We start from the raw sequence: 25,028 nt of genomic DNA, 5'->3' as shown, positions 1-25,028 counted from the left end.
GGCACATTAGAGAAGTGTTGTTGGCAGCCTTCAATCTCAGAAGACTATGGTATTGCACTCTGAACTGTGGTTCTAGAACAGCGTCTAGTGTGACCGAAAAGGCCGGTTTGGGAGTGACAATCCCTTCCACACTAGGAGCAAGTGCAGTCTGTCCCTGGTCTGTCTCCCTGGCTATGGGCCTTCCTTCTTTGCCTCCTTGCCTCGGTCTGTTGGCCAAGTGTCTCAAACTGAGAGAGGCCATGCTGCACAGCCTGCCTCCAAGCAGGATGCTCAGAAACCAAGGTTTCCCATCTGTTGAGGTCCAATCCTAAGGCCTTCAGATGCTTCTTGCAGATATCCTTGTATCGCAGCTGTGGTCCACCTGTAGAGTGCTTTCCCTGCACGAGTTCTCCATAGAGGAGATCCTTTGGGATCTGGCCATCGTCCATTCTCATGACATGGCCAAGGCAACACAGATGTAATTAGAGAAGTAGATCTATACTAATGGGGAAGCTGTAAAGCTGTAACGCCCATGTTGTTACTGGAGGTAGGCAGTTTGACTCTGTCAGTCCGCTTCTCCAGTGGCTGCACTGGCTGCCCATTCGTTTCCGGGCCCAATTCAAGGTGCTGGTTTTGACCTTTAAAGCCCTATACTGCTCTGGACCAGGGTATCTTAGAGATCGCCTACTCCCGTACAATCCGGCTCGTCCTCTTAGGTAATCAGAGAAGGCCTTTTTACAAGTGCCGCCGCCTAGGGAGGTATGTGGGGCAGCGGCAAGTAATAGGGCCTTCTCAGTAGTGGCACCAACACTATGGAATTCCCTTCCCCTTGACTTAAGAACTGCTCCCTCTCTTGAAACTTTTCAGCAAGGCCTGAAGACCCTTCTGTTTAGACAAGCCTTCTGAGTTCCTGGCCTTTTTAACATCTTCTTAACATCTTTTATATCTTTCTTAACATCTGGTTACAGGCCTGATCCTTTTCTAATTTGCTGCGCTATGCTCTTTTACCTGACTACTTTTTTATCTGACTACTGTTTTTATGATATGTTATGTTTTTATCTGTTTTTAAATTATGTTTTTTAATTTGTTTTAACCTTGTTTGTAAGCCGCCTTGAGTCCCTTCGGGGAGAAAGGTGGGGTAAAAATAAAGTTAATAATAATAATAAAGCAGTAAACACAGACTATTAACAAAAATGAGTAATGTGGAGAGAGCAAAACTGCCTGAGTGGAAGCAAAGTACCTGCCTAAGTACAAAACTGCCTAAGTACCTCAAAAAGAAAACAATTTGCTTTCACGTTTGCTTTGTTAATTAGAATGCATTCTTCCACACAGCAGAATACCTATGTTATTCCTCTCTAAATATGGCTCTGCAGTCAGCAGACTAATGCATCTTAATACAGTCAGTAGCCTGCTTCATCAGATTCTTGTATGTGCTTCCCTTCAACCAAACAGCCACTAATCATAAATCAATGTAGCATCAGGACTTTGGAAATTGAAGGTTGAACTAGTATTAGCATTATTAAGGGATTCAGTAATCAGAAGTGAGAAATGGCCATTCTTACATAGAATTAGTATGGTTTTCAGAAAATATACGTGGTCTCATATGAGTTGGTGAAATTACCCTGAACTGAAGTGACCAGAATGACTTTTTCATATTCTTATTACACAAGCATAATATGATCTAGGTTGAAAGGAAAGGAAGTGTGAAAAGTTGATACAGATTGATTGGGGAAGGAAAGCAAGTGACAAAAGTGCCCTGTGTTGGTAGAGCCTTGCCAGGAAGTGGTATAAAAGCTTCTCAATAAAGCTGGTTGAAATGATGCCAACCCCTTTTCATGCATCTGGCACCACATACATGCCACCCACTTCCCCACACACAGGACGTTTTAGCTCAATATTATTTTTAGCTAAATAAGGTATTTAGCTTAATAATTTATTCTTCATCAATACTTTAATTTTTAACTTACTACTTAATGAATAATACTTTTATTATTCATTATAATAATATACATTATCAGTAATGAATACTGATTCAGTGTATGTAAAGCAGAGCTTTTTAACGAGCAGTATTTCTCAGCATGGTGAGGGTTCCTGGGTCCTGCTGCCATGGTGACCACATAACTCTGCCTCACCTGGCTCCTCCTTCCTGGAAATGGCAGTGGGGTACCAGTGGGCAAGATGTGACGTGCAGCTGCCTGGGCCTTCAAAAAAGGCATGATTTGAGGCAGGAAGATGCAGAGCAGAGTCCCAACTATGAGACAAGCCACTCATCCTCTGCACAGCTGCCATACTGGAAAAGTGGTAGTTTCAAAAAAAAAAAAAAATGTTGAAAAGCTCTATTGTAGTGAGGCACTTGGGATAGCTCCTTTCCTCATGTGAGCAAGCTAAAAAGCCCCTGTGTGTCAGGAAGTGAGTATGCATTTTCATAGTGTGCTCACAATACAACATGCAAAGAGGGACCAGAGGACCAAATATGATCTGCACCAACCCTATTTTTTCCTATATTGTTGATGTTGGTGCAGAGACTGAAAGTGGTTTGCGGTTTGCCAAAAAGACACATAAAGTTTGTGTGTGAGATAAGATTTGACCGAGGGATTCCTGGTTCACAGCTCTCACATTCTTCTCTATCAAGTTGCCACAGCCTCCTTCAGAGCAAACACATGGCCATGCCTGTGAGGAATGGCAGCACCATTACCCAGAGCTATTTGTTCACAGCTTTCATTCCTTCTTGTCAACATTATCTTGGAGCTTCACTCTCTGAATGGCAGCCTCTTCCGTATTCAGGCATGGCGTTTTGTTTTGGGAAAAAACCCAGCAGAAATATGGCAATGTTCATAGTTAGACCACACTTTTCAAATACACCCACAGTGCATGTCAGGTCCACTGCCAGTTTCTTAATTTGTTGGCACCACCATTATTTAGCAATAGCACAGTTAGCTGCTATTGCAGAGTTCTCACATTGTGTTTCTGCAGGAAGAAAGTTACAAATTTGGTATAAATAGAAGATGTTGTTTTCATCCAACATGGCCCATGGAGCACTTTTTCCTTTCTAATTTCAGGGCTACTGTTACTGAGATCTAAACTTGGCAACACGTAATAAATACAAAAGGTTAATAAAACATTAAGAATGTCCCCTAGAGAAGAAAAAAGAAAAGAACCTCCATCAGACTGGCTACTCCCACCACAATGTTAAATGTTTTCAAGTGTTAAACATCATGTATTATACATTCCTGCTTAAAAAAACCAAAAAAAGGAGGGAAAAATATATGTAAACTTTGTGTTGCTCTTTACTCGGCTTTAATATTGCACATTTGGTCTTAACCCATTTCTGCCTCCCTGTTTTGTATATGCAATGTTGGGTAGAAATGGCTTAATAGATTTGAGGGGCAAAGGTGTGGTTACTGTTTATAATGCTCTGTTTTATGCAGTAATTGCCAACGTTAGAAGATTTTTAGAGCAAAGTGAGAATGCATCACAGTATCCTGGTCTATAGTTTGAATTACACGTGTCTGGCTAACATGTACTCTGTTACAGAGTACAGACGCAGAGCCCAGTCCTGAGAGCAGAGCCCAAGCCAATGACGCAGAGCCCAATCCTGAGCTCAGCATGCTGGCTCACCACCGGCGCGCACTCTCAAATGTGCCATAAGGCACATAGGCAGGCCCAGCACTGACCTGCACTGGGTTAGCGCCAGGCGAGGGCTGGAGCTCCACCGCTCGGCGGTCATGTGGACTGCCGAGCAGCGGAGAGGTAGGTGGAGGCATGAGGGGAGGCAGGGAGGCAGGTGTTCTGGGAAGGGGAAAGGCGGAGGCAGGGCGGGGAGAGGGCAGGGAGGAGGCTTTCCAGGGGGAGGGATGCGGAACCAGTGGAGCTTTTCCCACTGCCCAACTAGGAGGCTCTTGATTCTACGCTGACCTCTGGGTCAACATAGAATCGAGTAGCCCCATTACGGGCTACTCTTTACCTGAGGGAAGGGGAAAAAAGTTCCCTTCTCCTGAGGGGCCAGCGGTGGCTACCTGGAGTGCGTAGGATGCGTCAGCGGCCATTTTCGGCACCACTGCAAACCCACGTGCCAGGCAGCTCAGGATTGGGCTGCCCGTCAGCTTGAGAGCATAACCCTATGTTTGGCTACTCAGAAGTAAGTCCCATTGTATTCAGCGGGACTTACTTTCAGGAAAGTGTGCATTGGATTGCAGCCTGAATCATCACCTAAGTGCTGCTAGCTGGATCACCACAAAAGTCTGTCTTATCCAGCACTGGGTTGCCAACACACACACACACACACACACACACACACACACAGAGGCTTGCAGCTATGCAAGCTATATGCTCAAAAGTTCTTCCACTAGAACAGGGGTGCCCAAACCCTGGCCTGGGGGGCACTTGTGACCTTCAGGGACTCCCAGTCTGGCCCTCAGGGAGCCCCCAGTTTCCAATGAGCCTCTGGCCCTCCAGAGACTTGCTGGAGCGCACGCTGGCCTGACACAACTGCTCTCAGTGTGAGGGCAACTGTTCAATCTCTCATGTGGGCTGTGGGATGAGGGCTCCCTCCACCGCTTGCTGTTTCATGTCTGTGATGCAGAAACGGCAGTGAAGGAAAGGCCGGCCTTGCTTTGTACAAGGCCTTTTTTAGACCTTGTGCTATTGCAAGACCTTCTTCTGCCAAAAGGTTTGGACCCCTGCACTAGAATAAAAGGGACTAACTTGATGTAGCAGGGATGTCCAAACGTTTTGGCAGGAGGGCCACATCATTTCTTTGACACTGTGTTGGGGGCCGAGGAAAAAGAGAATTAATTTACATTTAAAATTTGAATAAATTTACATAAATGAACATATTAGAGATGGAACTTATATGAATGAATGAAGGTCTTACCAAAGCTCAAGGCTTATAAAAGGCCTTGCACAAAGCAAAGCCGGCCTTTCCTTCACTGCTGCTGCTGCCTCACAGATGTGAAACAGCAAGCAGTGGAGGAAGCCCTCGGCCTGCAGCTCACATAAGAGATTGAATAGTTGCCCTCACGCTGTTGTGTGGGGCCAGCATGGGCTCCAGCAAGTCTCCAGAGGGCCAGAGGCTCATTGGAGACTGGGGGCTCCTCACAGACCTGATTGGGAGTCCCCAAAGGCTACAAGTGGCCCCCAGGCCAGGGTTTAGGCACCCCTAGACTAGAGGCTAATGGCCAGGATCCAAGAAAGCAGGCCACTGTGTTCCTGAGGCAGCATTTGACTTGTGCTCCTTGAACAGCAGCATCAGCCTGCCCTTCCCCCTCCTTTCTCTGTGGAAACTGAAGAGAGATTCAGAAGCAGATTGCAATATGGCAAGGCATGTGTCCGCTCTTTAAAAGGGGGGGGGTAGATTGGAAAGCTGGTATTGGTTTAGGGCTCTGTAGCCAAGACACATTATGCAGCGCCCGCTATCTGGTCATTGATGAAGAAAAGCAATAGAGGCCAGTGGGCAGAGAGCAGTGTGTGCCACCTACCAATGCAGTATCAGAGGCAACTGAATCAGCCTCTTGGATGGGCTGGCCTTGATTGGATTTAGGAATATGTACTTGGTGTTCACAGTGTAAATCTACTCTTAACTCTGTCATTTGTGTTTGTGTTTTCCCAGACAACAACACTGATTGGCCTTCTTAAGACTGCTCGGTTGCTGCGTTTGGTGAGGGTGGCCCGGAAACTGGACAGATATTCTGAATATGGTGCAGCTGTTCTAATGCTACTGATGTGCATATTTGCACTCATTGCTCACTGGCTCGCTTGCATTTGGTATGCTATTGGGAACGTTGAAAGGGATTACCTGGCTCATAAAATTGGCTGGTTGGATTCTCTTGGAGAGCAATTGGGAAAACATTATAATCGAAGTGATGTCAGCTCTGGACCATCCATCAAGGACAAATACGTCACTGCGCTTTATTTCACCTTCAGCAGCCTCACCAGCGTAGGATTTGGAAATGTATCTCCAAACACCAACTCAGAGAAAATCTTTTCCATTTGTGTCATGTTAATTGGCTGTAAGTAGGATTCTTTTGGCATTTTCATTCCCACACCCCCATCATAATGAATATTACAACCGTTTCATGTGCTGAATAATAAGTAAGTATTTGGTTAAAGGAGTGGAGGAAAGCTCGTTGAATACAATGTGGAACTTAGAACCACATATGAATCAAATATGGCAACATTCCTCTAGGAAAGGCATTTTTTCAGTGTTGCTTTCCATGTCAGAATTTTGCCAAGACCCCTCTGTGCTTAACTCTGCAACCTGTTTTCAGTGCCAGGGTTAAGCACTCAAATGCCTGAATTTATAACCAATTAGTTCCTCTGAGGATTTGCAGAGTACCATCCATAACCACTATGAAATGACTCACAATAACCACTATGAAATGACTCACAATAACCACCACACATCTTGAAAAAGGGGCAGGGACATGAGTGCAAAGAATATGAATTCTAGGAAGGATTCAGTAATGATATTTCATCTTTTAGAAATTAAACTCTGGCTAAGGCTATTTATATTACCTGCAAGGGCCACTTCACATTTAGAATCTATAGTAAGGGAAAAGGTCTATTAGCAGGTTAAGGCTGCAATCCTGTATGCCTTTACCTGGAAGTAAGCCCCATTGAACTCAAATGGGACTTACCTCCAAAGAAACATGCATAAGAGTGCACTGTTAACTACCTAACTCCTCCTGTTGGACCTTCTCTCCCTAGAGTAGCCTGTGTCTCTTTTTCCATCCCCTTCAGCAACCTGGCATAATAGTAACATTAAAAAAAATTACTCCAATGAATTCCAATCATTCAACATTGTTTATGTGTAGATTCTTATTGAAAGGACCCACCAGAAAGAACACTTTCTTCCTTAAGGCCAGCATCCTGCCCCCTGCATAGGCTTCCCTGCTCATTAGATCCTAGTAGTTTGCAGGACAGTTTTTACAAGACTGAGTTCAATTCTGCCCAATAGCTTACACAAACCAGTTCTGTAGTAGCACCACTTTTAAGCAGTCATTCATGTAGAATGCGTATGTGGGTGGGAAGATGTGGCATCATGGCGGCAGCCAGGCCCCCAATATAAGTTCATCCATGAGAACATTTATAGGGAGGTCCATACCATACAGCTTTTGTAATGAAGAGCTACAGGCTTTGTAATGAATGTCTATCAGACTTCAGGCCAACAAGTGAATGCCTAAAAAGAGCTTGGATCTTCTTAAAAGTTATGTCCATTCATCACCAGTGAAGACTTGGGAAGACAAGTCTTTGAGTGCCCTTTGGGGAAATAAAGCAAGGTATAAATACAATAAATCAATAAATAAAAAGAATGTGACGAAGTCTTTTGAATGTAGCTATCTCTGAAGGACAACAGCCAGTTCAAACATTATTTCATTAGTAGTATACCCTGGGGGCTGGGGGCTAAGAATAGGCCCTCAGTTTGGCTGTACTTGTCGTAAGAGGCGACTAAACAGCCACCGGGTAGATGGGACTCGTCAGCCTAGGAAGGCAGCTCATCTAAGAGAAGGAAACTCTGACCTCAAACCTCCACTGCCTTGTGGCTACATCCAGTTCTGGAAAAGGCTTCAGGAGTCAACCTCGAGGCAAAATCAGGAGCCGGAGTCCCTTAGGCAGTTCATGGCTGAACACAGTCACGTTCTGGCAACTCCTGCGACGCCGCTGGAACCAACCATATTGGCTTCTGCCTTTCCATTGGACCATTCCAGCGACGTGGAGAGGGGGGATTTGCTGCATGGGTAACAGCCTATCCTCCATACCTTCTTTACCCAGGCTTCGCGCACTGGAGAGGACACTCCAACTTCGCCATACGGCATCGGCACAACACGGGAAGCAGCAGTTTACCGGTTAGACCAGGGACAGACTGCACTTGCTCCCGGTGTGGAAGGGATTGTCACTCCCGGATTGGCCTTTTCAGCCACACTAGACGCTGTGCCAGAACCACCTTTCAGAGCGCGATACCATAGTCTTTCGAGACTGAAGGTTGCCAATACAAAGTAGTAGTAGTAGTTGGCAACCTTCAGTCTCGAAAGACTATGGTATCGCGCTCTGAAAGGTGGTTCTGGAACAGCGTCTAGTGTGGCTGAAAAGGCCGATTCGGGAGTGACAATCCCTTCCACACTGGGAGCAAGTGCAGTCTGTCCCTGGCCTGTCTCCCTGGCTATGGGCCTTCCTTCTTTGCCTCTTAGCCTCAGACCGTTGGCCAAGTGTCTCTTCAAACTGGGAAAGGCCATGTTGCACAGCCTGCCTCCAAGCGGGCCGCTCAGAGGCCAGGGTTTCCCACTTGTTGAGGTCCACTCCTAAGGCCTTCAGATCCCTCTTGCAGATGTCCTTGTATCGCAGCTGTGGTCTACCTGTAGGGCGCTTTCCTTGCACGAGTTCTCCATAGAGGAGATCCTTTGGGATCCGGCCATCATCCATTCTCACGGCATGACCGAGCCAACGCAGGCGTCTCTGTTTCAGTAGTGCATACATGCTAGGGATTCCAGCACGTTCCAGGACTGTGTTGTTTGGAACTTTGTCTTGCCAGGTGATGCCGAGAATACGTCGGAGGCAGCGCATGTGGAAAGCATTCAGTTTCCTCTCCTGTTGTGAGTGAAGAGTCCATGACTCGCTGCAGTACAGAAGTGTACTCAGGACGCAAGCTCTGTAGACCTGGATCTTGGTATGTTCCGTCAGCTTCTTGTTGGACCAGACTCTCTTTGTGAGTCTGGAAAACGTGGTAGCTGCTTTACCGATGCGTTTGTTTAGCTCGGTATCGAGAGAAAGAGTGTCGGAGATCGTTGAGCCAAGGTACAAAAAGTCATGGACAACCTCCCTCTTTGCCAACGATGCAGCTATCACTACCCACTCTGGCAAAGATCTCCAGCAGCTCATGGATCGTTTTAGCAAGGCCTGCCAAGATTTTGGACTGACAATCAGCCTTAAGAAAACACAGGTCATGGTTCAGGATGTGGACTCACCTCCCTGCATTATTTCATTATGTTTCAGTATTACAACTTTTGTTCTATATGTTACATATAGGAGATGTGAGTCACAGAAGCATATCTGCCCTGTTCATTTATTTAATTTTGAAAAAACCTAGATCCTATTTTATGGCTCTGAGTATCTCAGGATGACTTATAAAAATCATGTGCTCTGCTGGCACAGCAGCTGCTCTGCTGGCTAAGGGTGTCACGAACGTACCATAAATCACGTTCGCACTACCTTGGGAATAAACGGCACCAGTGAGGAGGGCTGCGCCACCCTGCTGATGCTACACCACAACGGCCACCTGCAGAGGTAAGGAATGTGCTGGGAGGGCATTTGTGAGTAGGGGAGGATGAGTAGGGAGGATGGATGGATCGGGCCCAGTAGGGGGCAGGATCACTTGAACAGGTCTCCACTGTATCCTAACCCCCTCCCTGGTCAGCCAGCATTACAACAGGCTGCTCGGACCTCTGCCAGCTAAATAGCTGTTGGAGGTCCAAGTAGCTCCGTAGAGCACGTTGGGGTATTAGGTTAAGGGAAAAAATATTCCCTTGCACCAAAAATACCTCAGCCTGCTCCAAAGCTGCATTGGATGCAGCGGAGGTTACATGGGCCTTCTGCACCACTGCTGCTTAGGATTGGACTGTCAGTCAGAAAACACTCCCAAAAAGCCGTGTCTTGGTCATTCTATGGATGCTCATTCAGCAGACGACCTGGAGGGCCTTTCTTGGGAGCATGTTCCATCCATTACACAGGGGCAACCACACCAACACATACTTCTAAAAGAGGGTGGAGCCCCACATATTATCTTAAAGCATGTGGCCTGGCAGCATTCATACTCCACAATGTCATTTTTCCTTTGAAAAGCACTGGCAGGATCTCAGTGCTGCAGAACAATTAACAGCCCAAACCTATCCAACTTTCCAGTACGGATGCAGCTGCAATGCAGCCCCAAAGGAAGGGAATAAACATTCCCTTACCTTGAGGAGACCTCCATGACTGCCCCCCCCCAAACACAGGATGCAGCACACGCCCCATTGGCACCTGTGCATTGGGGTTGGAAATATGGTTAGGATTGGGCTGTAAGACTGGGCTCAAAGCTTAACATACTCATAAGGATGACCTCGTGCCAGGAGGGTGTGGGACCACTTGATCAGGTCTTCCAAAATACAGTACAGGGCCCACCATATCCGCGAATCCCATATCTACAGATTCACTTATCTGTGGAACAGGTCTGGTCCCACAGCGCAGCCCACCTCCACATGCACTACATCCAGAGGTGTGGGGGTGGAGGGGGGCAGCCCCGGGACCTCAGGGATGGGCATTCGCCCTTATCTGTTGTTTCAGCCATCCTCGGGGGGGTATGGAACGGAACCCCCCACAGATAAGGGGGCATGCCTGTACCTTCAAGTATACATTCCTATATTGTTTTGGAAGCCACAAAGAAAGTGTTATTTTTGGCAGGTCAGAGTTTTCATTCATTTCCAGATACTTGAAGGATGTGTTGCCAGATTGGAAGCCTGCAGACCAAGTTTTAAAGAGCTTTAAAGAGAGCATACCGACACAGTGCTACGAACTCTATTTCTTCTCCGTATTCCCTTTGCTCTAGTCAGCATAATGTGGTACAGGGAATATGGTAGAAAGATGCAAAGAAAAAAGTAGGTCAGACTCCGGGCCCAATCCTATCCAATTTTCCAGCACCAGCAGCCACAATGCAGCCCCGAGGTAAGGGAACAAATGTTCCCACACCTTAAGGAGGCCTCTGTGACTTCTGCCCCACCACAAGATGCAGTGCATATCCCATTGGCACAACTGCACTGGCACTGGAAAATTGGATAGGATTGGGCCCTCCGTTCTTCTGGCACTGCAGAGGGCATGCTGCAGAGGGCACTGCAGCATGTGGCATACATCACTTTACTTCTCAGATTTTTAACCATTCCAGATATGGGGTGGGGGTGGGGGTTTGCCTATACCCTGTGTGTGTGTCTGTATTATGTATGGGGGGGGCGGGCAAATTGCAGATTAAGAGAGAACCTTCTCCTGCTGTTTACATATGGTTTTGATTTTAAGCAGCTTGTGTTGTTTGAATCTTTGCAAAATAACTTTAGTAATTTTGTAACTGAAAATAGTGTAAGTATAAAATAGTATAGATAAACTACAATCAGTCTAAGAGTGCAATCCAAAACTGGCCCTCTGCTGCCGCAAGATTTGTGTCAGCCTGGAAGTGTCGCAAACATGTCGTAAGGCATGTTTACGCCTCTTCAGGAGTCAGCTGGGCCAGTGCAAGATGCGTGCCAACTCATGGAGGCTGCATCCAGCCTGTGAGCCACCTGCAGAAGGCAAGTTTGCACTGGCTGAAGGTGGCTGATGTGGGAGGTTTGGGAGGGCAGATAGAGGGCAGAATGGGGTGCTTTGGAGCAGGGGGACTGACTAGTGGGTGGAGTGGGACCGGGAGTGGGGTGGGACCAGCCTACAGCAATTAGGCCAGATCCTACCCTCCCCCCAGCAGCCCAGCATTACACCAGGCTGCTCGTAACTGCACCAGCGTTTTCACTGGCGCAGATCCAGGTAGCCCCATTGGGTAGCTGGGGCATTACTCAGGGTAAGGGGATACAAGTCCCTTTACTCCAAGTTGCAGTCCTTCTGCCTTCAAACCTGCTCTGGATATGACACAGGCCTGTTGGCCTGCCTATTCCAACACAGGTTAGGATTAGGATGTATAAAGATGGGTCAATCGTTGTTTCTTATAATAAATAGGAACTTGGACATATAGGAGTATCAATAAGGTTTGCCTTCTGCATATTTCTGTGCACTTTTGGGCACAGCTTATTCTTTTGCTAAATTGGTGCTGCCTTCTTCAGTGTTAAGAAATTATAAGAACCATTATAGTATGGCTTCCATCTGTAAATACATTTATATAAATAAATTATATGCCATGTGGGTGTATATTTTTGTGGAAGGAAGGTATCTCTGTGTAAGGAAGAAGGGAGAAAATATTTTTAAAACAGGTATTTATTGAAGGGGGGATGGAGAAAATTTCTAGTGACTTTCCCGGCTATAGAGATTATACTAGGCCTGTCAAATCTGTGGTAGAAATAAATGACAGATTTGATACTTTAAACAAATGTCCTTCAAAAACGGATGTGGATAAATGAAAACAACTAGAAGCATGAATTGACAGGGGTGAAATCATACTTTGTAAATGTCTAATTATTAAATGTCTGTCACTGAGAAATGACTGCTGGCACAGCAGAAAGATACATAAGGCAACCTAACCTAGAAGGAGATCTACACAAAGCACAATGTCTTGGCAGATCTGTGGCAGCCCTGTTTCACCGTTGACAACCTTCTACTCATCATCAGTCAACTGGGTTAACTGAGGATATTTTGTGCCTCAGCAGCACTTCTGTTTTCACCTCCTTTCTCCAAGCGTGTGGAAGAAGAAGCCACTTCCTGAAGACAAGGTGAAACAGAAGCTTAGGCCTCCCTCACGTACTATCTTGGTGGCATCACAAAGGCAACATCAGGAGCCCTGAGCAGTGTGAGAAGAGCTCCAACATTGTGCCCCCCCCCCATGGCAGTGTTACTTCAAGTTTCCAGAGAGGCAACAGTGGTGTGGGAGAAAGACTCAGCATGGAGCTCTCTCACAGTATCTGCGTTTCTGAAATTTACAACAAGGGGAAATTTACAACAAGTGGTTCTGCAGCAGCTTCCAAGTTCCTAAATGAATGCAAATAAGGGCCTTAGAGCAGCCAGGCATGCTTTTTCACAGCTACATAGGAAGTCACCAAGGCCCGGTCTCACCCTCAGGTGAACAGATTCAGGGCTTTTAATCACTGGGTGGAAGTCATGCATAAAATAAGCTGCACCTGTTAAAATTCCTTCTTTTATATAGTTGTGACAACTATTCAAGGTATTGCTCCTTTGCATCTGCTTACCTTGTGTTCTCCAGGGATTTTTAGAAACCTCACTCTGGCAACACTCCCTTACTTCACCCGAAAGCCAATTTTTGCACTGCTTGCACCTGCCAAGCAATGAATATACCAAACTCTCCTTTTGTTATATTAGCTACCATGAGTATATGAACAATATTGTGTGGTTTTCCACTGAGAATTCTGAAGCAATTTCCTCAGTGGTTAATGTTCTTTAAAGAGAGCATTGTCATTTTTGGAACCATGTAGTCTTTGTGAGAGCTTATTTGAAAAATCACATAGGATTCATTTTAGGAGTTGGCAATCAAGGCAAAACATTAAAATTCTCACTGAGGTTCTGTGGCATCTGTAGAACATCAAAGGATCCTTCATCAGAGCTGCTTCTACCACCATCCCCTTGAAATTAAAAGGCCTCTGTGTGTGTAAAAAGGAGGGAATGCATCAAAATCACAATTATAAAATACTGACACAGTGTCTGCTTCTCATTTGGGTAGTTTTAATGTTTTAAAGGGGCATTGAATTAGCATAAACAATTTTAAACAGAGGAAATTCAATCTGCTAACTTGTAGTCATGTTTGATGTTGTAAAGGGCATTGCATTATGCCAGTTAAGCCTAAATCTGCCTGATCTAAGAACCAATTAATCTGGAATGCTTGGACAGCAGGGGAGTTTCTGGGTGGGGAGAGATGAGGGCCAGAGGTGGAATGGATGGTGGAGGGTGTGATTTTCAGTGGCAGTGACTTGCACCAAATTCTAACTCTGTCTCCTCTCCCTTTCCCTTACTCTCCTCGTACCTGTACCAGAAAAAATAGCAGGTGCAAATCCAAGGAGACCCATTCAGACAGTGGAAGCTTGCCCCAGGATTAGGGAATGAAAGTGTTCTTTCAGGAAACCTCTATGAATGCCCCCCTATGGGATGCATCAGCGAGGGGAGGTGGTTAGGACTGGGCTGTAGGTTGGCATGCATGTAGGATGGGGCTTTCTCTGCAGTGGCCTCCCAGATGTGGAACTCCCTGCCACATATTGTATTGTGGCCTTTAAGAGGAGATTGAAACCCATCTATTCTGCCAGGCATTTCTGCTCCAGGAGAAAAATGTATGCTGTTTTCTGCAACCATATTGTGATCATCTCTCAATCTCTGTTGTAGTTTTTGAATTTGTGTTTGATTTTATTGAATTGTTTTAAGTATATTTTGTTAACTATCTTGAGATTTATTTGGTAGTTGATAAAGCTTTTCAAGGCTTGGAGATAATTGATGAGAGGTGGGTGGGAGAAACCTCTGACCTGCTTAACTTGTGCTAGTTCAAGCTGATGTTAAAGACATAGGATCACAGCTAGTTAAAAAAGAAAAAAAAAGATTGCAGCTTTAATATAAGCTGTATAAATTCTGTGACATTATGCCAACTCTCTGAAGGGGAACTCATCTCACCAGTACAATACTGTATTCAGATTACCAAGAGCCCCCTCCACATGTTCTTGTTTTAAATTAGAATCAGAAACAATAAATGATAAAATATTCTGAACAACAAAGGCTGCAATTGTAACCACACTTTTCTGAGAGTAAGCCCCATTGAACAAAATAGGACTTACTTCTGAGTAGACCTGGCTAAGATTGTGTCCAAAATCTTTTATACACTGAGGAAATTTAGTTTCGCTATTTAGTTTCGCTATTATTTTTCCACTTTACTGCACAGAAGACCAAGATGTTATAAAATCGAATTAGGTCTGTATTCTTAAGGCCCAATCCTATCCAACTTTCCAGCACTGATGCAGCCATGCCAGTGGAGTGTGTGCTGCATCCTGTGGTGGTGATGCAGTCACATAGGCCTCTTCAAGATAAGGGTATGTTTGTTACCTTATCACAGGGCGGCATTGGTGCTGGATGCTAGATAGCACTGGACCCACCTAAGCTACTTTGCGTAGGAGCCAATAGTACTGATGCTATCTCACCATTTTTTTCCCCATCTTCTTCAGCATTAATGTATGCAAGCATTTTTGGAAATGTCTCCGCAATAATCCAAAGACTGTATTCAGGGACCGCACGGTATCACATGCAGATGCTGCGTGTAAAAGAGTTTATCCGCTTTCATCAAATTCCCAACCCTTTGAGGCAACGGCTTGAAGAGTATTTCCAGCATGCATGGACGTATACAAATGGCATTGACATGAACATGGTACGTAAATCTGCTTTTGGCAACTAGCAATATAGATTCATAGTGGTACAGAAAGAAGAATAAGTCTTGTGACTTTGGATGGCCTTAGTTATTTATCTTTAGTGTGTTTTTTTTTTGTGTGTGTGTGTGTTTTTTTTGCCCTGGAGGTAGCTTCTCATTCACATTCATGCCATTATACATTTTCGGTATATTGGTGTATCGTGTAACAGCCATTAATTAATCAATGCCACAGAGTATAGATTCATAAAGCAACCATTTTTACCCTTTGGGGGCCCATGAAATGGTTCATCAGAATCTGTAACCATTTGCCTGTATAATTTATAATGTCGTTTAATCCAAAGTTTGCTTTCAAACCTCTCTTAGCACAGACCACATGAGTAATTATATTGCAGCTTCCTGTGAAATTAAACAGTTCTGCACAAACATTAACTGCAGCTTAATTGTTGGAAGGACAATACATGCCATAGAGTTGCAATCATTTGCAGCTCAATGTGTTTTATGTGGATGGTGGAGAAGACCATTTCCATTTTTGTTTGTACAGAGTGAGATCCTTAAGGGTCAAAATATGCTTTACATATAATAATAAATAATAATAATAATACAGGTATTTCTAAACCGCCTTTCTTGGTCCTCAGATTTCTCCTTAGACTTTATTCAAGGCGGTTTATATAGGCAGGCAAATTAAATCCCCGTAGGAATTTTTACAATTTGAAAGAAGGTTTCTATCTTTCAAGAAACCACAACATTCAGATGTTTCTTTCTTGATCTGGTTGCACATTCTGGCCTCCATCCTCCCACAATCAGAGCAGATGGAATAGCTCAGCTCAGCTTGTCATATATATATATGTATAAACATATGTACATATATATGTGTATAAACATACATATAGCGGTATATTTCTGAATTACAATATGGGCTTTGTTTTTAACTAAAAAGCAACCTTGGTTATTGCAATCAGAAGAACAATGGGAGGAAGGTCTGCATAAACATTTCCCTTCCTGCCTTTTGCCCACTCAAAATTACACACACCCAACCAAACAGCTTTCCCACCTGCCAGGGCAAAGATACTATATTTTCCCCTGCAGAAAGAAAAGCAACTAAAAAGATGAAATTTTGAAAAGACAACTGCTGTAAAGACTTGCAGACTTGTGGTCTTGTGTTGCCTTTCTAGCATTCTTCCACTCTAGATTGCAGCTTTTGCAATCGCTTTTTTAGTAAAACAATAGCAAACCATTGGGGGCAAAGAAACATGCAGTTGTGTAGCATATCATTTGACCCTAAATTACCCAAGTTGGTTTTCAAACTTTTTCTGAAAATAGCCTCCTCAGTGTTCCACCATTGCAAGAATGCTTGAATTTAAGTCAGTGGGTGCCAAACTCTGGCCTGCGGGCTGGATCTGGTGCCTGAGCACAGCCTTCCCCCGTATGAACAGAGCTTACTGTTCTGTGGGACAACCTGGTATCTTTGTTGCTGATCTCCCAAGAACTTCATACTGGGCAGCTGCTTTCACTGCCCTTCACCCCAGCAGGATCTGCACCCGGATTTCTGGGCAGACGCGACCGCCCAGCATGAAGTTCTGGGGAGATTGGTGATGAAGCTGTCAGGCTGCCCTGCAGAAGAATAAGCTCAGTTCACTTTGGGGACAGGTTTTTCAGTGTGCAGTGATCCCAAGTTTGGAGATCTCTGCTTTAAGTTGATTTGATTGAACACTGAAATCAGTAGGATTTAACAAGCTTTTATCCTAATACTTTGTTCAGTAGGATTGTGGATCCACAAAATTGATATGCAGCTTTTCCCTAAAACTCAGAACATTAACATTCTGACTGAACCAGTGAAGAAGATTGTGCCCCACTGCAATATGCTATAATTACAACTAAAAAAAAATCTTAAAGTTATTGTTCCAATACAGTTATTTAAATTCTATCCTTGTTCCCACCCCGATTTTTCATTGTGTATAAATTTGAAACAAATGTTTGGGATCTAAAGAATGATGACACTAGTTTCACATATCCCCAAGGGACTGTTGGTCTTGTGCTTCTCAAGTAAGGGCCCAATCCTATCTGATTTTCCTGTGCTGGTGCAGCCGTGCCAATGGGGCATACACTGCATCCTGTGGTTGGGAAGCAGTCACAGAGGCTCCCTCAAGATATGGGAACACTTGTTCCCTTATCTTGGGGCTGCATTGTGGTTACACCTGTGCTGGAAAGTTGGATAGGATTGGGCCCTAAGGCTGCAATCCTATCCACATTTACCTGGGAGTAAGTCCCATTGACTATAATGGGACTTACTTCTGAATAAATATGCATAGGATTGGGCTTTTGAAACTGCTACAAGTTTAAGCAGCTGTTTGTGGTATGGCACAGGGTGGGGAAACCATCTACTTTGCAAATAAATAAAAGTGAATCTACAAGTAGCTGTTTGGATCCCATCCAATATGTTTGTGCTGGTATAAAGCCAAAATTTGGAAGCATTCTAGTATTTCATTGTATAGGACTGAAGCATCATAGGGTAGAGTTTGGGTTGGAAAATTGAAAGTGGTTCTCAGAAGAAAAGAAACAGTAGTTTGAAAGGCAATGTGTTTTCCCTTGTTATCACATCTCTTTGCCAAAAGCCACTCAAACACAGAAACCTTACACCTAGTTTTTCTGACTTGAGAGTCTCATCAAAAAAAACCAGTAGGTTCGCACATAAAAGATCACTGTCAATCTACAGCAGTCCATGTGAGGGTAATATCATTAACAGAAACAAGTATGCCATAATTTCTTCTCTTTGGCAGAGAGAGAAGGAAAATTCTTTGCCATTCTTTGAAGGAAAATGTTGTCAATGGCAGATAATTGGCATCAACACATCTGAGTGGGTTTTTTTTTTTTCTTTTAAAGAATAATTGTCTGGCAAAAACCTGGCAATTCAACAAGCTGCAGGATTTTCTGAATATTTGTTAGAAGGCAGCAAATCTCCACATTGTAGTTTAAGGAAGGAAAAAAACAAATGTTAGCTGTTATATATTCATAAGCTGTTGCAAAAAGAATGTATACATTTTGGTGAGGCATATGGGTGTGATTGAGAGTACTGCTCTTGCATAGCCTGCATTAGTGCAAGCCACCTCCTCCAACGCCTTCTCTCTTTCAAAGCTACTAAGAGCCCAAACCTGAGCTTTGCGCACTGGCTTACTTCTGCGCTCACTATTGCAAGCATGCCATAGGGCACGTTAGCTAGGTTTAGCGCCAGCCCAGTGCCAGAGCTAGCCCAGTGCCAGTCGGCTAGCGCCGATTGAAAGCCAGTGCTCTGCCACTCCGTGGTTGCCCAAACCGCCAGGTGGCGGAGAGGTGGGTGGGGGCGTGGGGGGAGTTTGGGAGGAGGCAAGGGCAAGGGGAGGTGAGGGGAGGGCGGGGAGAGGGCAGGAAGGGGGCGTTCTGGGGGGAGGTCATGGGGTGGGTGGAGGGATTGGGGTGGGCAGAAGGTGGGACCAGTAGAGCTCAGCTCCACTGGATCCTGAGTTCCGTATTGGATCGTGCGACCCAACATGGAACTCTTTGATACTGCAGCAGCTCCAGAGCTGCCACAGAATTGAGTAGCCCCATTGTGGGGCTACCTTCCTTACCCAAGGGAAGGGGACGAATGTCCCGAGGAGGCAGCTGCCTGGGGCATGGTGGATACTGCGGTAGCCGTTTTTGGCACTGTGGCAACCCCATTCTCTGGGCAGCTCAGGATTGGGCTATAAGCCCCTTGAAAAGCTGCTGCTGAGGGTCAACTTCTGCTTATTCCCCTCATCTCTCTGCAGCTATCACCTACCCCATGCTGCACCCCATTCCCCTACTGAGGGTCCTACAGCCCTCAGCCTGCAGCACTTGTTGGTCCTCTCCCAGCTTCTGCTTATTCCCCCTCTCTCTGCAAGCTCCCCCACGCACTCCATCCCATGCATGTTGAACCCAAGAGTAGTTCCCTTACTCTCCACAGTGGATTTTAAGGGGGGTAGGGGCCTTCAATAGGGAGGAGAGGTTGCAGAAGGTGGCTTATGCTCACATGACACTCCGGAAGCTCCCCAATGAGAAACTGATATAAAAGCTGAAGCATTGAGGCTGTGTACAGATTATTGTTTCCCAGAAGCAATTGAAACTACACTCATCACATGGGTATGGTGCCCTGGCCTTGATCCATCAACAGTAGCTTGATTAGTATAGAAGTCCAGTGAAAGGGGAGGGAGATGTCTATCATCCAGCTGCACAAAATCCTTACAGTGATCACAAACAGTAACACATTTTGCTCAGCTGGACTCCCACCAAAGGTGGCAAACGAGTAAGTAGCTGCTCACTTGCTGCCTTGCAACAACCCCAGTCTAGTATGTCAGCTTGAGGGACAGGCAGAAGGCAGAGGCTGGGTGGAACAGAGAGGGGGAAGAACAGGATGGAGAACAGGGCAGGAAGGGGGTGGATCAAGGCCAGAAAGGGGGCAGTATTGATACCGCCCCCTAGCCCCCTTCTTGGCCTTGATTCACTTTCCTGAGTCCACCCAGAGTTGTAGCAGCAGAATCACTGGTGCAGGTTCAAGAAGACCCATTTAGGCAGCCAAAAAATTTCCCCCTATCCAGAGGAGACTTCTGGGACTGCCTTCCCCACAGGATGCAGCACTTACTCCGATGGTGTGGCTGCTGACTGCATCAGTGGGGAGGAGGTTTTGATGGGATTTGACTGCCCATGCCAGAGAAATGCTTGTTTGCCCAGAACTATGTGCCTATGGGATGGACACGCATGTGCTTTGAACTGCTTGACTTTGCATGACTGTTAATTTGAAGACTCCTGTTCTCCATGGGACCTGCATGCAGAACTCATCCTGACCCAAAGGTAGACCGCTTATGGGACGGCAGGCAGTTGCCTGACAGATCAGGGGTGCTTCTGCTCCTTGGGCTTGCCTGCCCTGTTGGAGAGGATGCCCATCCTGCTGTCATGGCACATGGTGGCCTCGCCCAGAGGGCAGGGCCCACCACGGGCATCTTCAGCTGGCAAGGTCATTGCTACAGGCCATCTTGGGAAGCCGCAGAGTTTCCTGGCATCCTGGCAACAGGCAGGGAGCATGAGCGGTGGCTGCTTTTCCTGCCCTGGTTGAAGGGGGGCCTTGGTTGGCTGCGGGAGGCGGTTGGGGAGCTTGCGCCTTGCCCAACCTCCCTGTTGGGACTGCGATTGGAGACATTGCCTCGGCGAGTGCCCACCGCCTCCCAGTGTCCCTCCAGGGGTGGCAGAAGTAGCACGGGTCTGTCCATGCTTTTGGATGACAGCTCGGGGTTGAGCGCTGCCCCCCCATCCCCTGCAGGTAAGTCAGGGGCTCTCAGGTGGGCTGGCCCCGACATACACCTAAGAGAATGTTGCAGTTTATATGTGCATAGGCATACAGAAGAGGAAAGAAGCATGTTACTGGTCATGGACACTAACAGATACTTGTGGCAGTGACATCAAAATAAGCATGTGTTTATAAGCATGTGCAGCAGTGTTGGATATGTTTAAAAGGTTATGAAAATCTGACAAAAGTAGTTTGAAAAGAGACTATGGTAGAACACAGAAAAAAGAACATGTAATGTACCGGGGCAATTGGAGCTTTACCGTACTGTCTTTGAGTCTCTGAAAAGCAATTCTCTGTACACAGCCTGCATGTCTGGTCACAGTTATCACCCATGGAAATACAATATCTTTGAAGTTCAAAGCCTAACCCAACAAAAGGCAACAAGAGATACTCTGTTGACTTTCAGAAGAAGCTAGACTTCATTAAATGTAAGGCTGAGTGCAAATGGCAGCTTCCCCAGTGGCTGAATTAGTACTATCACATTAAAAGAGAAATAGGGAAAAAGTAGGAAAAGGTACAGACTAGCACAGGGATTTCACCTTATAGTTTCTCTTTTGGACTGTGCCACCAGCACTGATTCTGCTCACCCAGTCTGTTGGGACTGGCCTCAATAAGCACAGAATTTCTGTTTGGCTTGTAGGTGTCTGGCAGCTGAATTAGCAAGTTTGAGCCTCAAAAACCCTTTCCCTGAAAATGATCTAATCCAGTATAATTTCTATGGGCACCAGTACAGTTTGAGCAGAATTTACACTACATATATTGTTAAAAGAATTTAGATACCAATCCTCTAGAAGCTGTACCATCTCTCCTGCATGATCCCCATTGAAGCAGCTCAATTTGAGCGGATGTCAGAATACTCACACTTTTGCTGGATAAGCAATTTGAAGAAGTAGTTCCCATTCAGAACACAATTTGAGTTGCTGTAACACCATCCAATTAGTTCTGAAGATATTAAACAACAGAAATGCCCCCAATAAAGGGCACAGTCATCTTTCATTAATAGATGTGACATCTTGTGGAAGATATGCAGAACTCTCTAAATAGTCTCTCCAAAATGAATGTTGTTCAGCTTAAGCATTGCATGATATACGATTTGATGTGTTGGAAAGCAGTCTTGAATTTGTTGTTCATTATCTCATATATATTTTAGAGTTGCATGCTGAGAGGTCGGTCAGACATCCCGACATGCAATTCCATGAATATGAGTTAACATGAAGTATTCATTTTAAATCCAGTAAGCAAACAGTAATAACACAGCCTCAATGGCTTATTGTGTAATATTTGACTTCTTATGCTTTCATGAAAATCAATCCCCCTAGTTTTATGATAATAGTTGAATGAATTACTTCAATATTTATAAACATATATTTATATACACACCTTACTGCAAGGTTGATATGCCAACTGTCTTTTGTATTTTGTACTTATGAAAGATTTATCTCTTTCTTGTCTGCTTCATATCTTAATACATGGAATAACACCACGCACTGGTAAGAGCAGGAGGTATTTATATCCACTTTAATTCCAGTGTAAAAAAGAATATCCATGTTAACTGTTGAGTTTAACACTTGCTTTCAGTGCTTTCTGTTTTAAGTTGTAACTTTTTCTGCATGACAATGTGATAAACAACCAAGGAAATAAATATTAGCAAAATCAGATGTGGGGCAATATAAGAGAGCAGAACTGAAACTATCTAAAATGAAAGCATCTTTTAAGTAAGTTGCCACTTTTATTAACCATGGTTTTACCCCACAATTCTGATCATTCTTCTCTGCCCAAAAAAGGTCATGTGCATATGGTTAGCTATTCTGTAGAAACGTCACATTTTGAGGAAGCTGTAATGCCTATTGCTCAGTGCTTTCTTTTGTGTTGGTGCTTTTTTGTTCACACCACATGCATGCTAGCATCAAGGACCAATGGGGTTTTCCTAGAGGCCCAGAACTATGTGCCTATGGGATGGACATGCATGTGCTTTGAATTGCTTGACTTTGCATGACTGTTAGCTTGAAGACTCCTGTTCTCCATGGGACCTGCATGCAGAACTCATCCTGACCCAAAGGTAGACCGCTTGAATATTGCCAGGTGTCTTTGGCAGTTTCAATTCTGCAGATTATATAGTGTAAAGTCCAAGGTAATAACTATTCCTGCTAATATAAAGTTAATTGTGAAAAGCTAATATATGCATTAGTTCATTATATTCATCCTTAATATTATGCATACTTTAAAAGCCAATGTTTCTTCCCAATGTTGCATTTACGCAAGAGGAATCAAATGTGTACACCTATGGGCTGGGCAGAAATGGACCAAAAACTTAAGTGTGACTATTCATATACAGTAAAGGAAACAAGTAAGAGCCCAATCCTGGGCTCGGCGCCGTGGCTTCAGGCCACCACGCATTGTCGCAAACCTGCCATAAGGCATGTTTGCAAGCCTCACTGCCAGGCTACCGGCCATGCTAGCACCAGACTAGTGTGGGGCGGGCACCCAGCCTCCACCGCTCGGTGGTCTCATGGACCACTAAACCACGGCACGGTAAGCGGGGACGGGGAGGGGGGGTGGGGAGGAGGCATTCTGGGGAGGGGGGAGGCTGGTGGAAGCGTGACGGGGAGGCAGGGGGCCGGGAGAGGGCAGGCAGGAGGCGTGCTGGGGGGAGGGAGTGGGGAGGGAGGTGGGTCCGTGGAGCTCCACTCCCAAGGATCCAAGGCGTTTGTGCAGGGCTCGGCGCCCTACACAAATGCCTTTACTGCCGACCTTTTGGTCAGCAGTAAAGTGAGTAGCCCCATTGCAGGGCTGCTTCCCTTACCCAGGGGAAGGGGATGAAAGTCCCCTTCTCCTGAGGTGCCGTCTGCGGTAGCCCGAGGCGCGCAGGATCCAGCAGCAGCTGTTTTCGGTGCCACTGAGGCTGGGCGCCCCAGGCAGTTCAGGATTGGGCTGTAATCTTTACCATAGTGCTTAGGTACATTTCACTGCTTTCCTTAAAACAAAGCTTTAAAACACCTTTAGTGAAAGGGGTGAGGAGATCTTTCTACATGTCTCTTTTCAAAACACTGAAAACGATTAAAGAAATCTTGTCATATTTATAATGAGATATGCTCAGACCCTAATTAATTTGTTTAGGTCTTCCACTCCACTTCTCCATTTCTTGTGTTGTACATCTCATTGTGTAATATATTTTGGGGGGCAAACTGTGCTATCGGCCACATCATTATGCACAAAGACTGGATAAACAGGATTTGGGATTTACTCTATTCTGAATCAAAATCCTATCATAGAATGGGTGTAATTTAATTACCCATTTTTATTAAACATTACCCAAACTGAATGCAGCGGCAAAGATGAAGTTATGGATATGCAGTATTCACTACCTATAGGCAGGGGTGCGTCTATGAAGACTCTCAGAACTTGGGTTGTTGAAGGGGGCTGGGAGCAGTTTGGGCACCTGAAACTTGTACTGAGTCAGGGCACTGATCCATCTATGTCAGTACAGTGCTGTCTATACTGACTGGTAACAGCTCTCCAGGGTTTCAGACAGAGGTGTGTCCTAGGCTTACCTGGAGATGCCAAGTATTACACCTGGGACCTTCTGCATGCAGAACCTCTGCTGCTGAACTAGGGCCTCACCTCTACAGCTTTCCCTTTTCCCATGCGTACTTGTTTGTAGTACCAGGAAGCCACCTATTCCCTTGGTCTCTGCTATACTTCATTCCTTTCCCAGCTCAGTTAACTCACACAATTCCACCACATTTTCAGTGAAGCTTGACTTACAGCACTCTTAACCTGAGGTGGAGATAGACTAAAAGCAGAAGCAAAAAGCCTGATCACCACCTCCTGCACAGGGGGCTAGAGGCAAATTGTCAGGGACAGATCAGAGATGGGAACAGGATTCCTTCTTTTGCTGGTGTACTCTGGCAATTATCTCTTCCTTCAATCTGGATCTTCTAAAAACTTGCTAATGTTTTATAAAAATATTTGCATTCCTCCCTCTGACATCCTACCAAACCCTCTGATTTGAATGGATTATGAGTTCTTCAGATTCTATTTGATGAGTGCGCTCTCTCTCTCTCTCTCTCTCTCTCTCTCTCTCTGTGTGTGTGTGTGTGTGTGTGTGTGTGTGTGTGTGTGTGTGTGTGTGTGTGCTATCAGTATTGAACTACAACTGCATGTATTGAATTACAACATGAGAACTTGCTCTTGGAATAATGCATGTGTTTTCTTCTTCCCCCATGGCCATGTTCCCATGCATCAAGCTGATTCATTTTATGTACTAAAAAAAAAGTTAAAAATAAGTGAAGCATATCCCGGAAGGATTTGAGAAAATCTTACATTTAACTTACATTTTTTTAATGCAGCCTGGATTCCATTTTCATGTTCGTTTGTGACATTTTTAGTGCTATGTAGTGAGGTCATCCCTCCCCACAGGAGACAGTACACATAACACTCATAAATTGCAATGCACATGGTTAGCTTAACAGAGGTCACAGTTTATACAACCCACTGTGAAGCAGCCTCTTTTACTGTGATGGGCTTTCTCTGGAATAAATGGTTTATCAATAGCAGCTATTGTTGCAATAAGTAGCTAATAAACTCCATCTTGCTTGATTTGTTCCCATAATTAGAAGATATAAAACAACGATATGTTGT

The 25,028-nt window shown here is 45.1% G+C and overlaps 1 protein-coding gene and 1 long non-coding RNA gene across 3 annotated transcripts in view; one reads left to right on the top strand and one right to left on the bottom strand.

The window, feature by feature from the left end:
• Positions 1-21,377, bottom strand: part of LOC136636811 (uncharacterized) — a 39,168-nt gene extending 17,791 nt beyond the window's left edge. For both annotated transcript variants that reach the window (XR_010793550.1, XR_010793549.1), the window contains exon 1: positions 21,249-21,377. This is a non-coding gene — a long non-coding RNA (uncharacterized lncRNA). The remainder of the gene's footprint in view (positions 1-21,248) is intronic.
• Positions 1-25,028, top strand: part of KCNH7 (potassium voltage-gated channel subfamily H member 7) — a 357,422-nt gene that overhangs the window by 272,196 nt on the left and 60,198 nt on the right. Inside the window, exons 8-9 of the mRNA XM_066612100.1 lie at positions 5,588-5,987; positions 14,853-15,052. Coding sequence (XP_066468197.1) covers positions 5,588-5,987; positions 14,853-15,052 — 600 coding nt within the window. The remainder of the gene's footprint in view (positions 1-5,587; positions 5,988-14,852; positions 15,053-25,028) is intronic.

The sequence above is a fragment of the Tiliqua scincoides genome, chromosome 1 (genome assembly GCF_035046505.1).
Source record: "Tiliqua scincoides isolate rTilSci1 chromosome 1, rTilSci1.hap2, whole genome shotgun sequence".
In the NCBI taxonomy this organism is placed as follows: domain Eukaryota; kingdom Metazoa; phylum Chordata; class Lepidosauria; order Squamata; family Scincidae; genus Tiliqua; species Tiliqua scincoides.
Note: the sequence above shows the minus strand (reverse complement) of the source record. Positions and strands in the feature narration are given on the sequence as shown.